This window comes from Nicotiana tabacum, chromosome 12, assembly GCF_000715075.1.
Source record: "Nicotiana tabacum cultivar K326 chromosome 12, ASM71507v2, whole genome shotgun sequence".
Lineage (NCBI taxonomy): Eukaryota > Viridiplantae > Streptophyta > Magnoliopsida > Solanales > Solanaceae > Nicotiana > Nicotiana tabacum.
In genome coordinates, this window is record NC_134091.1 from 87,573,516 (window position 1) to 87,589,604 (window position 16,089).

General features: G+C 34.1%; 1 protein-coding gene across 1 annotated transcript; it reads left to right on the forward strand.

Moving 5' to 3' along the window:
- Positions 1–3,513: 3,513 nt before the first annotated feature.
- On the forward strand, positions 3,514–12,385 carry LOC107799731 (AP-1 complex subunit mu-2). Its single transcript, XM_075226673.1, has 11 exons — positions 3,514–3,966; positions 5,207–5,347; positions 5,463–5,525; positions 5,628–5,804; positions 5,876–5,979; positions 7,500–7,607; positions 7,944–8,040; positions 8,141–8,238; positions 8,370–8,511; positions 8,617–8,739; positions 12,055–12,385. The coding sequence occupies exons 1-11, from the start codon at positions 3,838–3,840 to the stop codon at positions 12,151–12,153; spliced, it is 1,281 nt and encodes a 426-aa protein (XP_075082774.1). The 5' UTR covers positions 3,514–3,837; the 3' UTR covers positions 12,154–12,385.
- Positions 12,386–16,089: the final 3,704 nt, after the last annotated feature.

Genomic DNA, 16,089 nt, shown 5'->3' on the forward strand with positions numbered 1-16,089 from the left:
GTAAGTGATTCCAACTCGGATTTGGTCAATATGCACGAATATATCATTGTTTTCACCATTTAATTAGTGTTTTGAGATAGAAATTTGGAAAATTTTTAGAAATCTCATAGAAACGAATTTTTGAGATTTCGGTGTCAATCCGGAGTCGAATTTGAGTGAAATTGGTATGGTTGGACTCGTAATTGAATGGGTTATCGGATTTCGTAACTTTTATTGGATTCCGAGATGTGGGTCCCACAGGCGAATTTTAAATTAATTTTGGAATTTTTATTGAAAATATAGTATTTTCTTATAGAATTGATTCCGATAAATTTTAGTGATTGTATCGAATTATTTTTGGTTAGATTCGAGCTAATCAAAGTTGGATAATCGAGGAAAGTGCCTTCTAGTGGATTAAATTGGAGCAAATTGAGGTAAGTCTCTTGTCTAATCTTGTGAGGGGGAAATTTATCCCATAGGTGATTAAATTAAATAATTATTGCTAATTGCGGGGGCTACGTACGCACGAGGTGACGAGAATCCGTGCGTAGCTACTATTAATGTTAAAGTCCGGGTAGTTTAGGACTCAAAGCATGAATTACTTGTGTAGATTGTATTCTTTATTAATCGAATTATTTGATGTATATATTGTGAATTGTCATGAAAGGCAGTAAAATATGAAATTTTCATATGCTTAAATTTTATTTAGATTAATTAATTGTCGAAAAAAATTGTTATCCTCTCGAATAAATTTTACAATAAATACTCTTATTCCGGAGGTACATAAGAAAATGTCCTTTTTTTCTTGTGGATCGGGCCGAACACCTCGGCATGATAGATGCATCTATGGATCGTGCCGCACGTCCCTCGGCAGTGTACACAATACTCTAGATCGGGCCGTACGACCTCGGCAGAAATCGTGCTTAATAATAATAATTACACGATACTTTGATAATTTATTTCAGCTTGTGAAGCTAATTGATAAATTAAAAATTTATTGAAATTGAAAAAATTTAATTAATATATTGAGGATTGTTGCATTTGAAGGAATTTAATTATTTTTGCTGGTTAAATAAATTATTGTAAATTCTGTGAATCATGATGATTTAGATATTCTAGTTTTATTTTAATTTTTATTATTGACCCATAGTGAGTGTCAAAGGCGTCCATCTCGTCTCTACCACTTCGAGATTAGGCTTAATACTTATTGGGTACACGTTGTTTACGTATTCATACTACACTTGATGCACTTTTTGTGCAGGATCTGAGACAAGTACTAGTGGAGGACCTATCATCACATATCCATGTCATCCCGAGGCATAGTGGTGAGCTGCCTTTCTGAGTCGTTCTGCAGCTACCAGTGTCTCTTCTTATATTTACATTCTGTCTATTTCATTTCAGACAGTATTTGGAGTTTTGTATAATCTACTAGATGCTCATACACTTGTGACACCAGGTCTTGGCACACACATTGGTAGAATTTGATATTTTATTATTTTTTTTGGATTAAAAGTTTAATCAATATATGTTTAATTTATTAGTTGGCTTGCCTAGCTATAGTGTTGGGCGCCATCACGACCTATAAGTGAAATTGGATCGTGACAAAACTACTTATATAAGAGATCTTATAACACTTTTAACTAGTTACAGTAAAAACTTTAAAATAGTAAATTAGTAAAAACTTTAAACTAGTTATATAAGAGATCTTACAGTGAAACATAAGAGAACTAAACTAGTTATATAAGAGATCTTACAGTGAAATATAAGAGAACTAAACTAGTTATATAAGAGATCTTACAGCAAAACATAAGAGATCAGTAACTTTAAACACAAGAGATATCAGAATAAACATAAGAGATCATATATAAACTTTAAACTAGTTATATAAGAGATCTTACAACACTTTTAACTAGTACAGTAAATTAACAAAAACTTTAAACTAGTTATATAAGAGATCTTACAGCAAAATATAAGAGATCATTAACTTTAAACACAAGAGATATTAGAATAAATATAAGAGATCATATATAAACTTTAAACTAGTTATATAAGAGATCTTACATCAAAACATAAGAGATCTAAACTAGTTATATAAGAGATCTTACAACAAAACATAAGAGATCATTAAATTTAAACACAAGAGATATTAGAATAAACACAAGAGATCATATATAAACTTTAAACTAGTTATATAAGAGATCTTACAACAAAACATAAGAGATCATTAACTTTAAACACAAGAGATATTAGAATAAACATAAGAGATCATATATATATATATATATGATACAATGATCAATAGCAATTTAAGACTAAACTAGTTATATAAGAGATCTTACAACAAAACATAAGAGATCATTAAATTTAAACACAAGAGATATTAGAATAAACACAAGAGATCATATATAAACTTTAAACTAGTTATATAAGAGATCTTACAACAAAACATAAGAGATCATTAACTTTAAACACAAGAGATATTAGAATAAACATAAGAGATCATATATATATATATATATGATACAATGATCAATAGCAATTTAAGACTTTTAAATATTTGAGAAGAAATTTAAGACATTTAAACATTTGAGAAATATTATTAACTTCAAACATAGAATACAAATGGAGAAGAAAAACAACTATCACAATTCGATACAGAGTCCTCGAGCTATATTTGTGTTTTGAGCAGCAATTTCGACATTATTTGTGTTTTATTTTCCCCAGCTTCGACAAATTCGAGTGGAACAAAAAAAATTGAGTTACCTCATTTTCCCCAGCTTGGACATTATTTGTGTTTCGAGCAGCAAATTCTTGCTCATCCGTCACTTCCACCTCCTTTGCACCATCTTTCTTTGACTCGTCCCCATCGTCATCTTCTGTTGTTTGTTCCTCATCAGTTTTCTCCTCTACACTATCTTTCTCTGACTCGTCCCCATCGTCATCTTCCGTTGTTTGTTCCTCGTCAGTTTCCACCTCTGCACTATCTTTCTATGACTCATCCTTATCGTCATTTTCCATTGCTTCTTTATTGTCAGTCTCCTCCTCCGATTTTTCCTCGTCACCTTCCTGTGACTCAACCTCATCTCCATTGGATACCGAACCAGAAGCAGTTTCATTTGAAATAGCTTCCATCGTCATCGATCTTTTGTGATTTGATTGACAAAAGAAAAGGGGATTTTAAAAAGCAATAGAATGACAAGAAATAATGGGGATCTTAGAACATAGCAGAACAAAAAGGACTAGAAAATACAAGAAAAATGGAGAATTTAGACAACACTCTTTCTCGTTGAAATCGACAGAAGGATTTTCAAGCGAAGGGTTTTGTCTTTCTAGAGAAGTTTTCCTATTGTAAAAAAAAAGTGTTTGATTTTGGTTTACAAACATGTCCTTTCATATTTTGAGTTTGTAAAAGTTGGCTTCTATATTGCCACATAGGAAAATATATATTAAAAAAAAATTAAAATGGACAGGAACATTTACTTAGATTCAAATTGTAAATGGCCATATCATACTAAAAGCTCGGTTATTTTCCAAGTAGCTAAACTTACACCCATAACTTACATAGGAGTCTCAAAAAATCGGCTGTCTGTGCACTTGCCCCATAACTCGATCGGAGCTACATTTGGCTATTGTACTGCAAAGCAAAAGCAGAAGCAAAGCAAATAAAATTCACTGACATTTCAACAATGAATCAATGTGAAAATTCAGCCAGCTGATTGGCAGATCCATCTTCAAAATCTGAAACTGCATTTCCTCAATTACATCAAATTACAAAATCTAACTCTCAATCACCACTAGATCTCATTGGAGTTTTGCTATAATCGCGTATTCTGATCCGCGATCTGGGTACATTATCAGATGGCAGGGGCGGCGTCGGCGCTGTTCCTCCTCGACATCAAAGGCCGAGTACTGGTGTGGCGTGACTTCCGCGGCGATGTCTCCTCCGTTCAGGCCGAACGATTCTTCACCAAGCTCCTAGAGAAAGAGGTGTTCTCTTGTTCATTTATTTTTCATTCTGTTTTAATTTAAACGACGAAATGTCTGCCAGTTAAGAGCATTTCGACTATTAAAAGTTAGATTGCAAGCGCCCACGCCCAGGAAAGAAAAGATCAGATCAGCAACGGCTTTCGAGTAGAGGATTTTTTTTCTTTTCATTATTCCCTCGGAGTTGAGTTATAGTTAGCAGATGGGATCTAATTCATTAGAGGAAGGGATGGTGATTAACTGATAGAACCTCTTCTCTTCTTTCAAATCGCATCTCTCAAGTGAGAAGAAAAGGCCCCCCACGGAGCGGTGGGAAAGCAAGGGCGTAGCAGGAAGAAGAAGTATGAAAGCAGCAAATCTTTCCTCCTCTGATGAGGCTTAGTTCAGCTAGCGATCCAGGATGTAGAAGAGTTAAGCAGTGTCTTCGGTTCTCTTAATATATGCCAATTATAATTAGTAGTAGATTCTGCTCCAACCATGTGTGTATTGTAGCCAAGGGTGTGGCCTAACGGTTAATAAAGTGAGAGGAGAACTATGAGGTGTCACTTCAAATCCCAGCAGGAGTCAAAAAAACAGTAGGTGATTTCTTCCATTTGCCTATGCCTTGGTAGGCAGACTTACCCGGTAGCTATGCTGGTAGGAGGTAGCAGGTACCTGTGGAATAATTGATATGTGCACAAGATTGCCCGGCTGCTACTTTCATAAAAGAAAAGTAGGGGATTCCCGGTATTGTCTTCGGGAGAGTAGGATTATGCAAGTTAATTGTTTTAGTGGAAATTCTGCATTTTAAAGCTAATTAGGACTTATGCTAGTTAATGCTTTTAGTCGAATGCTGCATTTTAAAAGCCAAATAGAGTAAATAGGAATGAAAGAACGTTTTATAGTGGTTTAATGTGTTTGGATTCTTGTGTTGTTTAGTAAATATGTTCTTTGAAGTGTCAAAACTGAGTAATTATGCAAGCATGGGTTGTGCATGACTTCCTATGGGTTAGGATTATGTTGAGCTTCTCTTCTTTAGAGATGGCTCTTTTCTGAATGATGAAAAATTATTAAAAAAGAACTAATCAAGTTCGGAAGTTACAGTTGAATTGCAAAATATTTCAATATTCTCCTCGCGTTCTGCAGATTATTTATGATCTTCATTTTGTTCCATTTGTAGACAGCTGATTTGTAAAGACTTAGTTGGAGAAAATGAGTTTACTTTTTCTGGCTAATTTAAGTGTTAGAATTTGATCATTTGCAGGGTGACCCTCAAGATCCTGTTGCATATGATAATGGCGTGACATATATGTTTATACAGCACAATAATGTGTATCTCATGACCGCATCAAGGCAGAATTGTAATGCTGCTAGTCTTCTTCTGTTTCTACACCGTGTTGTTGATGTAAGTGACAATGGCATTCTAAAAAGTGTGCCTTTAGTATGTTGGTTTGAGATGTATTTATCTGTTGAGTAGCTGTGGAGAATTATTCATTTCCTTTTATTTGGTTTGCTGGCAGGTCTTTAAGCATTACTTTGAAGAGTTAGAAGAAGAATCTCTACGGGATAATTTTGTTGTAGTGGTATGAGGAACATTTTATTTCTTTTTGGGACAAAAAGCATGTGACTGGGAAGAAAATCGTAAAGAATTGGTTGTGACTGGAACACTGTTTTATCTTTTGCAGTATGAGTTACTTGACGAAATGATGGACTTTGGTTATCCTCAATATACTGAAGCAAAAATTCTCAGTGAGTTTATAAAAACTGATGCATATAGAATGGAGGTTACACAAAGGCCTCCAATGGCAGTTACAAATGCTGTGTCCTGGCGTAGTGAAGGGATACAATACAAGAAGAATGAAGTAAGTTTTACATGTTTTATTCAATAGCAGTTTCTTTTAGTGGCTTATATGGAATTTTGTTGTTCTTTCAGGTATTTTTGGATGTTGTGGAGAGCGTTAATATACTTGTTAACAGCAATGGGCAAATAGTGAGGTCGGATGTTGTTGGTGCATTGAAGATGAGGACCTATTTGAGGTTTGCACTTTTCTGAGATATATGTGTTTATGTATGTATGGGTCATTCTTTGCGTATTCCTACTTGTATCGGTAAAACTGAAATGTCAATGTATGATTGCCCAGTATGCTGTGGCCGTGTGAGTGATAAACATCTAGTTCATGTCTATAGGTGTTAAAAGATTTTTGACGTTATGCCTTCTTGTCATAGTAATAAATTGCAGATTTGCCAGCAATCTTTGTCCAAGCTCCCTAAAAATTATGACTTTGTTATCAGTTGCCTACATTTGTCTTTGAGAATCACCTCAAAAACTCAAGTTTTGTACTGGCTACTTCTCGCCATCATGACCAGCAGTGTTCTAGGATCAAATGTATACTGATTTCTGTCTGTTCTAGTTTAGCATTTTATGTAATATTGCATACTGAATTGTTCTTTGTGATATTCAGATCTTAATATTATCCTCATCTGGAATCCTGTCCTTCATCCCTAACCCTGTCTTGCTGACGAATATAGTGAATCAGTCTGGGCTTTGATGTGGATCCTGTACTATCAACATTAGGATGGTGGAAGGACTGGTTTTGGAAGAACTTTTTGTATTGTTAATCGAATTAGCTTATATTATTGTTAAAGTTAGCTTCAATCAAAGAAAAATGTAAGCGTTACTATAGATGGCATAGGTGAGAACTTTGGGGTTGGTTTTCAGTTTAGAGCAGCAGCTGGCGACGGTAAATACAGTTAGGTACAGTTCATGACATGAGATGCAGAGCAACAGTATCCTGTGCCGCCAACATATATGGCTTTGCAATAGCCTTTTGGTCATTAATGTGTTAGACAGCCTGTCGTTATAATACTAAGGGCTTGATCCTGTTGTATGTAAGATTGATGATAGTAAGAACTCTGTTTAAACTGTGGGGGCGTCTGTTTTAGTATTCTCTTTTATGAAATTACTTCAGAAGGTTCTTAAAATCTTATAGGCACTTCAGTGAAAGTTGAGATTTAGTGCCCCCTTTTCTAAAGTTTTAAAAACAGTTCTGAAGGCAAGACAAAGCCTAACCCCACCTCTGGGATGTTTCTTGATCTAGTGTCCTGCCTGATCTTAAATATTGTTTTACATCTTTTGGACTAGCACTAGCAGTGTGAAGATGTTCTGTGCTGATTATGATTCTGTCATTACTAAGATCATATTTACATGTAATTTTGTTCTCCGAGCCTTTCACTTCACATCTACACGGTTGAGCTGGTGAAGTTCTTTCTTCTTGCCTGCATTTCCTTCCCGTCTCGCTAATGAGCTGCCTCTATGGTAGCATCACTAGTGTATATCTACCTATAATGTCTAGGATTCTTAAATGTTGACACAAGGACTGCATTATTTTTCCAACCTTTGGATCTCCTGTAAGGTTTTCACTAGTTTAAATGCAATTCGACAAAAATCCCACCTTGTCACTTTTCTCTAGTATCTCAATTTTACATCTTGTCCTTTACCCAGCCATATAATTGATGAGTGGTACTGGTCTAATGACATAATGTTTCTTCTCTTGCAGTGGTATGCCTGAATGTAAGCTTGGCCTTAATGATAGAGTGTTGCTGGAAGCACAAGGACGTAATGCTAAGGGGAAAGCTATTGATCTAGATGATATCAAGTTTCATCAGTATGTAATTCAACTATTTTTATTTTCTTTTGTGGATTATGACATCTTTTTGCGTATATGCTTTACCCAAGAATAGGTTTGTGGTGGGTGTGGGAGTTGGGAAGAAATTAAGCTCTTCTGGGCAATGTATACTATATAATCTGTTCAAACTTCCGATAGTGTAAGCAAGTGGGAGAGTGGGTGGGTCCTCAGATTTTAATCAGCAAATTCTTGCTTGTAACCTGTCCCCACACCCTCTCCCCCACCCCCACCCACCCCCCACCCCCCCCAAAAAAAAAAGGTTCTCCCTTCCCTCCTCCCTCCATCATTCTTCTACTAACTTCTTCTGTAACTTAGGTGTGTGCGTTTGGCCCGATTTGAGAATGATCGTACTATATCATTTATACCTCCTGATGGGTCTTTCGATCTTATGACCTACAGACTCAGTACACAGGTGCACTTCCCAATGTTTTAATGCTCTCTATCTGACTGACCTTTTTTAGTGCTTTCACTCACTCAATCGATTAAAGTGTTATAATAGTAATTAATCTCAGGTAAAGCCTCTATTATGGGTAGAAGCCCAAGTGGAAAGACATTCTAGGAGCCGTATGGAAATTCTGGTTAAAGCACGAAGCCAGTTCAAGGAGAGAAGGTATGTCTATTTGTATTATGCTATACACCTATTTGGAGATGCATCATTTGATCTTTTGGAGTTCAGATGGCATACATTATGATATAATGATATGGTGCTAGTTCAGATATGAGTTTATTTGATAATTTCAGCACTGCAACTAATGTTGAAATTGAGTTGCCTGTTCCAACGGATGCAACTAATCCAGATGTTCGTACATCGATGGGATCATCTACTTATGCACCTGAAAAGGATGCATTGATTTGGAAGATAAAATCTTTTCCAGGTGGTAAGGTAAGCGTACGCTTAGTCTTAGCTTAAGATTTAACTCATAGTTACCTTTTACTGTTTGTTCTCTCTCTGAGATTTCTTTTATGCCAATTCCCATTGCATTTTCAGGAATATATGTTGAGAGCAGAGTTTAGACTTCCCAGTATTACAGCAGAAGAAGCCACTCCTGAAAGAAAAACTCCTATACGTGTAAAGTTTGAGATACCATATTTTACAGTTTCTGGTATACAGGTGAGCCCTAAATACATGTAATTGTAGTTTAGTTAAATAATTTAGTATTTTCCTTTTCCCCAAATTCCTACAATATTTTAGATGCCTATGTCCACATTTAGTCCATCATATCGAGTAACATTATGAGTCTGAGTATTCAATGGGTGCTAAAGAGGTTTTTTAGCGTAGATTATAAAAGATGTTATGAGCACATGATATTTATCTTCTTATCTTTAATTAGAAATAAAGTCTTATCTATTAGTTAGATATATATTTGTCTTTAGTTAGGAATAAGTTTTTTATCTGTTAGTTAGAGCTTATTGTTTAGGTTAAGACTGAATTCTAGTTGCTTAAAGAGTTTTTACTTGTTGGGTTCTCTATCCGATAATACCTTGTACTATATTTTATTGAACAGATAAGATTTGATGAATCAATTTTGGTATTATAAACCCTCTCTTCTTCACTTTCTTCCTCCTCTCTTCTCTCTCCCTCTCCCCCTCTTTCTCTTCTCTCGCTCTCTCCTTTCTCGTTCATTCTACTTGCATGTCTCCTTTCTCCCTTTCTAGTGCTACATCAGTTTAGTATCAGAGCACACGTTGCGCTTCATTACACTAGTGCTCTTTATATCCATCATTATTATGTTGGCCACTCATTCCAGGAGATGATCGTCCATTCAGTTGGTAATTTGCACATGTACCCAAGGATCTAATACCACATTATATTACATGAATCAAAAAATTGAGTTTTGGTCTATTAATTAAGACCTTTTGGAGTTTAGTCTCACTCATGAGTTTTCTCCAAGTAGAGTAGTGATTATAATAAAAGATGTATTACAGTATATTATCTATCTTTTATCCTTTATGTAGAAAGGTATTATAATCTATTAGTTACAGTTTATTTTCTGTTAGACAGTTATAATTATTACTTAGAGTTAGACTTACATTTTAGTTAGAAATAACATTCTAGTTGCTTAAAGAGTTTTGACTTGTTGGGCTCTCTACCCTATATATAGGGACCTTGCATATTCTTTTGCACAGACCTGAATAAGTTTTGATGAATTGATTTGGTATTATAACCTCTCTTTATCACCTTCTTCCTCCACTCTTTCCCCTATTTCTCCTCTCCATCTTCCTTTCTGTCTTTCTCCTTCTCTTCTTTCTCAGTTCTTCCATTTGCAATTCTCCCTTCTCCCTGTCCGGCACTATATCAACTTTACATACAAGGGTGTCTGTAAATTAGGATCGAGTCGTGGAAGGTAAGGAGAGAGCTGAACATGCTTGTGACTGAGCTCATATATTTGCTCAGTGGACAGTTATGGATGACACATCCATCTATGATTGGAAATTCAAATATCATTGCTCATGACTTGCAATTAATCCTAAACCAATTTTCTACTTATTTCTCTCTCCAAGAGAACCATGCATCTCTCCAAATTAAAACTTCTCCAACCCTGTTGCTGAGCTCTCATCCACAGTATATCTCTCAAATGAAACAGGGAGCATGAACACGAAGCCAGTGATTTAGTCAACTTGCGAAGAACATGCTCACGCTTGTAAAGAACGGGGTTCCAAAATATGGGGATTGGCGGTCAAAAGTCAAAACCATCCTTTACTGAGATTGTTGATGGTGGCGCTGGTGGTACTGGTGGAGCCCGGGAGCTCTAGATGGGCATGCGAAATAATTCATCGATCAGAACTGGCATTTAATGCAGAGGTTGATAGATTAATGGTGTTGGGGATAGTGGTTATTACTTGAATTTTTGAATGCATATGGGATAGTGAGGGTGATTTGGTTGGATCAGTTATGGTGTAGAGGCAGGGTGATAGAAGTACTTGTTGAGGTAACTGGAAAAATAAAAAACAAGAGATAAATTCTTCTCGTGAGAATTTTCTTGTGTTTCTTGGTTTCTCCTTTTACCAAGCCTCCTTGCTAGTGGGGATGCTTGACATTTCAAAATAAGAAAGGAGAAAATTGGTGTGCAAAGAGGATGGCAGCTCCAAGACTCTGGTTCAAAGGCAAAGGTCGTACAACATGGGATTTATGGTAGGTGCGCATTACAAATTCAAATCATGCCGGGTGAATCAAGTCTTATATTCAAGTGAAAAAATTGAATGGACCCACATTATCTACCGAGGTTAAATGTTGGAAACACGGATTCTTGGTTACCTGCGGATGCGGCGTAATAGTCAATAAAGTGGGAGGAGAACCATGCAGCCTCAAGTTCAAAACACAACAGAGGTAAAAAAACACTAGGTGATTTTTTTCATGTACCTAAATCTTGGTGGATAGAGTTACCCAATACCTATGCTGGTAGGACTTAGGAGGAAGCAGGTACCCAGCTAAATAGTTAAGGTGTTCATAAGCTGACCCAGATACTACCGTCATAGAGAAATTGAACATAAAAATAAAAAGAGAGAGAGAAGGGTTGGGGGGGGGGGGTGAAAGTTGGGAATGTGCATAGCTGCTTGTCATCTGGCCATTTACAAGATGAGTGGATCAACTCTAAGAATTAGTTTATATTAAGGGTGCGTTTGGTACGAAGAAAAATGTTTTCCATGGAAAATGAATTCTTGAAAAATAAGTGTTTGGTTGGCAAATGGAAAATATTTTCCGGGAAATATTTATATTGCTTGGTTGGCGAGTAGAAAATATTTTCATGAACAATAATGAAAATAATGTTCACTAACAAGAAAAAAGATCACAAATAATGCTAGAAACTTTGAAGGTATCAAATTTATAAGCAGCAAGTATTAGAACATTATTGGAGAAGCAGTGAGACGAGTAATCCAAATATCCTCTGCCACAAGCAACAAAAGTACGTCCATGCATACTTGGCAAGTTGTGAACCATGTACTCTCAATTCATCCAAATTCAAAGTCCCTTGCTCTGTCCCATGCCCATAGTTTCACTGAAAAAGTACAAACACGCAGGGGAGTGATTGGGGGACACCATAGAGATTGGTTTTGGGTGGGTGGGAGAAAATTGGAATTTTCCTTCATACCAAACACACCCTAGGTGACAAAACTATAAGATGATGGAGCCAATAGTACCAACATAAATGTGTGGTCTAATTGAATTCCCCATGTTCTAAAGAAGAGGACCTAACAGTTTTTTGTGATTCTTGAATTTAGTCTTGAATATTTCTGTGTTCAATCTTGTTCTGCTGGTTAGCGAAGGAAGCTGTGTGAAAAAATATCTTGCTTTTTAGGACTTTTTTGGCAAACCTTTTCTCATCAACAGCCTAAATGGTATTTTGTTGTTAGTTTTTTCTTTAATAGCTGAGAACAGCGCATTTTCAAAATTTATAACCAATGTGGATTCTTTAATGCATGCTAGGTTCGCTACTTGAAGATAATCGAAAAAAGTGGTTATCAGGCTCTTCCTTGGGTGAGATATATCACGATGGCTGGTGAATACGAGTTAAGACTTACGTAAAGCCATAGAGATGGTGTACCAATCCATTTAAGTCTGTTTTTGAGGCTCAGGTAACTACAAGTTCCAATGCTTTGAGGTGCGTTAGCTGGAGATAAGCTGCGTTAGTTCAAAGCTAATGTTGTGCTGGCCCAATTTGTTGTCTATTGTATTTGACTTTATTACTTGTATGTTACTCACACTTTCTTGTATAGAGATGTCTGGTGATTAATTTCATGTCTCATATTTGCTTCAACTCCCAACTGCTGATACTGGCTGGTCGTTTTATTTCTGTTTTAATCTTTAAAGAAGCTTGGTTTTTATAGCGAGTGTTAGTATTGGGTACTTCTTTGTCATTTTTATACATGTCGTCAAAGTATTGTTGTGATAGTAAGATAAAACTTGCATTTACATTTTTAGAGCGTTGAGATTCTTTGCTGTTAGTATCTTTTGCTGTTTGAAGTTTCCTGAGTTACTTATAGTCGATAGTATCATGAAGTACTGCTTCTGGATATGTTGGATGTGAATAGGAGAGATTGTTTTCGGGAGATCAATTATTACGGTAATTTGTGAAATTGAAGAATTTTTCGATAATGAGTCACCCCTCGTACACCAGGTGCAACTCACGTTGCAGAAATCAGTGAAAAGACTAGCATGCTAGACATGAATTGAACACAAAGAGGACATTCTTGTTTCCAGCTTTACGGCCTGCCAATTCTTGATAAGGTTCTTCGCTGCCACCAGAAGAAAAATTGTGTATTTCTTTTAGAAAGTCTCTTAATTGTTCCAAAACAACTAGAAAGCATCAGCAAGAAATTTTAGGTCTTATGAGAACTTGTTTCCGTATGATTATAGGTTTAATTACCGGAAAGAAAAAAATAGGTGATTTTAGGTCACTTTGTGTCTTTTTTAATACCTTCAATCATTATGATTTTAGACTTAATAATTGGCACATCTGAAGGTCTATGTAGGATATATCTAAACCATCTCAAATGAATTTTAAATGGAGTTCATTTGCAGAAATTGTACACACGAAATTCTATGTAGGATATAGTCAAACCATCTCACATGAATTTTAAATGGAGTTCATTTGCACAAACTGTACACACGAAGTTCTGTGCAGGATATAATCAAACCATCTCACATGGAGTTCATTTGCATAAATTGTACACGCGAAGTTCTATGTGGGATATAGTCAAACCATCTCACATGAATTTTAAATGGATGAAATTAAAAAATAATCAGATTTACAAGTGGTAATTGAAAAATAGCCACAGTTTCAAAAGTAATCGAAATTTAGCCACTTTTCATGAAAAAATTAATCTGAACGAAAATATTGTTCAAAATTCAAAAATATTCCCGCATAATATACTGGAGTTCCAGTATAATATATTGGACTTCTAGCGTAATATATTGGTCCAGCATAATATGCTGGAAGTTCATACACAGGTGCTCCAATCTCCAGTATATTATGCTGGAACTTTTTGTGTGTTGGAGTACAAAATCATAAAAGGCTTCGATAAATACCGAAGCCCCAAAAACTCTAATGAGTACAAAATTATTCGAACTCTCGAACAATTCCTTATTTCATGTCAAGGCATTACAAATTTCGCAAATACAAATGATAAGAAACTCTTTCAAGCCGAAAAGGGGACAAAGCCTTAAACAATCTTTTTACAAAAGCCTAAGGGCTGTCTTTTGTCTCGAGTTCGAGAGACCGTCCTCACTCAGATAAAAAATCTAAGGGTTACCTTACTTCGAGTTCGAGTAAGCACTCACTCGATCATAAAGTCTAAGGGCTATACTAATTCAGTTCCAATCATATTGTTTAAATCTCGGATCTCAGAATACAACTTCATAATTTTATAAGGCGAAAAGGAAGAAAGTTTTATATATACTAGTATTAGAACCCGCGCGATGCGCGGATATTATCAAATAATATTAGTCATATTAAAGTATAATTTGATTTATTTGAGCACGTTAGACTATGCGTTTTAACTAAATCATAATTATCGTCTTATCTATTCAATAATAAAAGTTTAATGTAATTAAATTAAATGAATCACATAATTATGGAATAACTTTTGAATGTTACTCAAATATCGTAATTATATAGGTTGTGCTACAAATAATATGAAAATATAGCATGATCCAAAACGAATAAGAATATGTTATAATTAAATGAATAAAAAAACAAATCTTTATTTACTAATTATCTAGCTTCATTTGTTATTTATCCTTCAACGTCATTACAATCTTTAATCCCTTCTTACTTGTAACTCGTAATAAAAATCATAAAGTGATTCATTTGTAAATAGATAGTTTACTTAGAAATAGTCTCATATGAGATTATAATCATCTTGACTTATAATGATGATAAAAGATTAAAGCGGTAGAAAATTACTATACATATTTTTATTAAAAAAATTATATTTCAATCAAATTCAAAAAATATATCAATTGATTCAAAAAATTATCCTTCAATTCAAATTAATTTTTATTACATAACCTAATAGATAATGTTTTAAAACTGCCCAGTGGCTTTCTATTAGCTTATGTTTTTATTTTATTAGGTTACCACTTGGCTTAACCTCAATACAGCTACTCTTTTTGTTGAGCAAATAGTAAAAATTTTATTTATTATTTTTCTAACTCATTTGTTATTTGTTCATCATCATCATCATTTCCTTTCTACTTGTAACTCGTGATAAAAATCATAAAGTAGTTCATTTGTACATATATATTTATTTAGTAGTTCATTATGAGAAAACGATTCGTTTTGACTTATAATAATGATAAAATAATAATGTGATAGAAAATAATCTCCGTTTGAATTTAGAAGGTATTTGACTCAGGAGAAGTTAGCATTATTATAAGGATGATATGTTTTTGTCCAACATATTTTATAACGAAAATTATATCTTATTTACATCAATAACAACAACAACAATAACAACAACAACAACAACAAAAAGCCCAGTGTAATCCCACAAGTGGAGTCTCGGGTGGATAGTGTATACGCAAGCCTTACCCCTACCTTGTGAGGGTAGTAGACTATTATATTTTTTGTTTATTTTATTATTTGCAAATAACTTATATTTTTTTAATATTTGCATTTTTCCTAGGGAATAAAATAACAGTCCATACCCTTATAAATATAAATATATATATAACTTAGACTTAATAATTTTTCCGTGTTATATTAACTAATAATTATTATCAGTAAAGCCTTAATAATTTTATTGTATTAGTTCGTACAATTAGAAATTAAAATTTTCTCTCTCTTTTATTTTTAATAAATTTTTTAATAATAATTTGAATTCATATTAACATGACCTATATTAATAATTACAGGTAAAATGTTTCAAGAAACGTTTAGCATTATTTTAATGATTATTTAGTAGTACGTACAATTAAAATTTAAATTTTCTCTCTATGTTATTTTTAATATAATAATTCAATCGTTATTAAAATTACCTATATTAAAATTTTTATTATATTTCTAAAATTTTAATGAGTTACTTGAAATTCCTTAATTTAAACTTTTCTCATCCTAATATAAAAATATTTCTCCTCTCAAATTCAAATGAGTCCAATATTTTATTTTTAACTTGTATTTTTATATCATGTCAAAATGCGATTTAATTTATTTGAGTACATTAAATCATATTAATTTTATAAAATTCTAGTAATCAGCTTAGTTCTTAACTCAACCTATGAGACTCTTTCATAACTACTTAATATATAAGATTAAATTATTTTGATTGATTTCCACAATAGTTTGAGTAAATATGGTCTCTTAAATTAAATTACAAATATACCACTATTCTGTTGATATGCGTATATGATAAATTACATTCAATGTTTCATTTTTATTCTATATTTGTAATCCTCTAGCAACTCTTTCGGGAGAGATAGATTTGAATGTAATCTTCCTCTTAGAAGTGAGAGATCCATCCC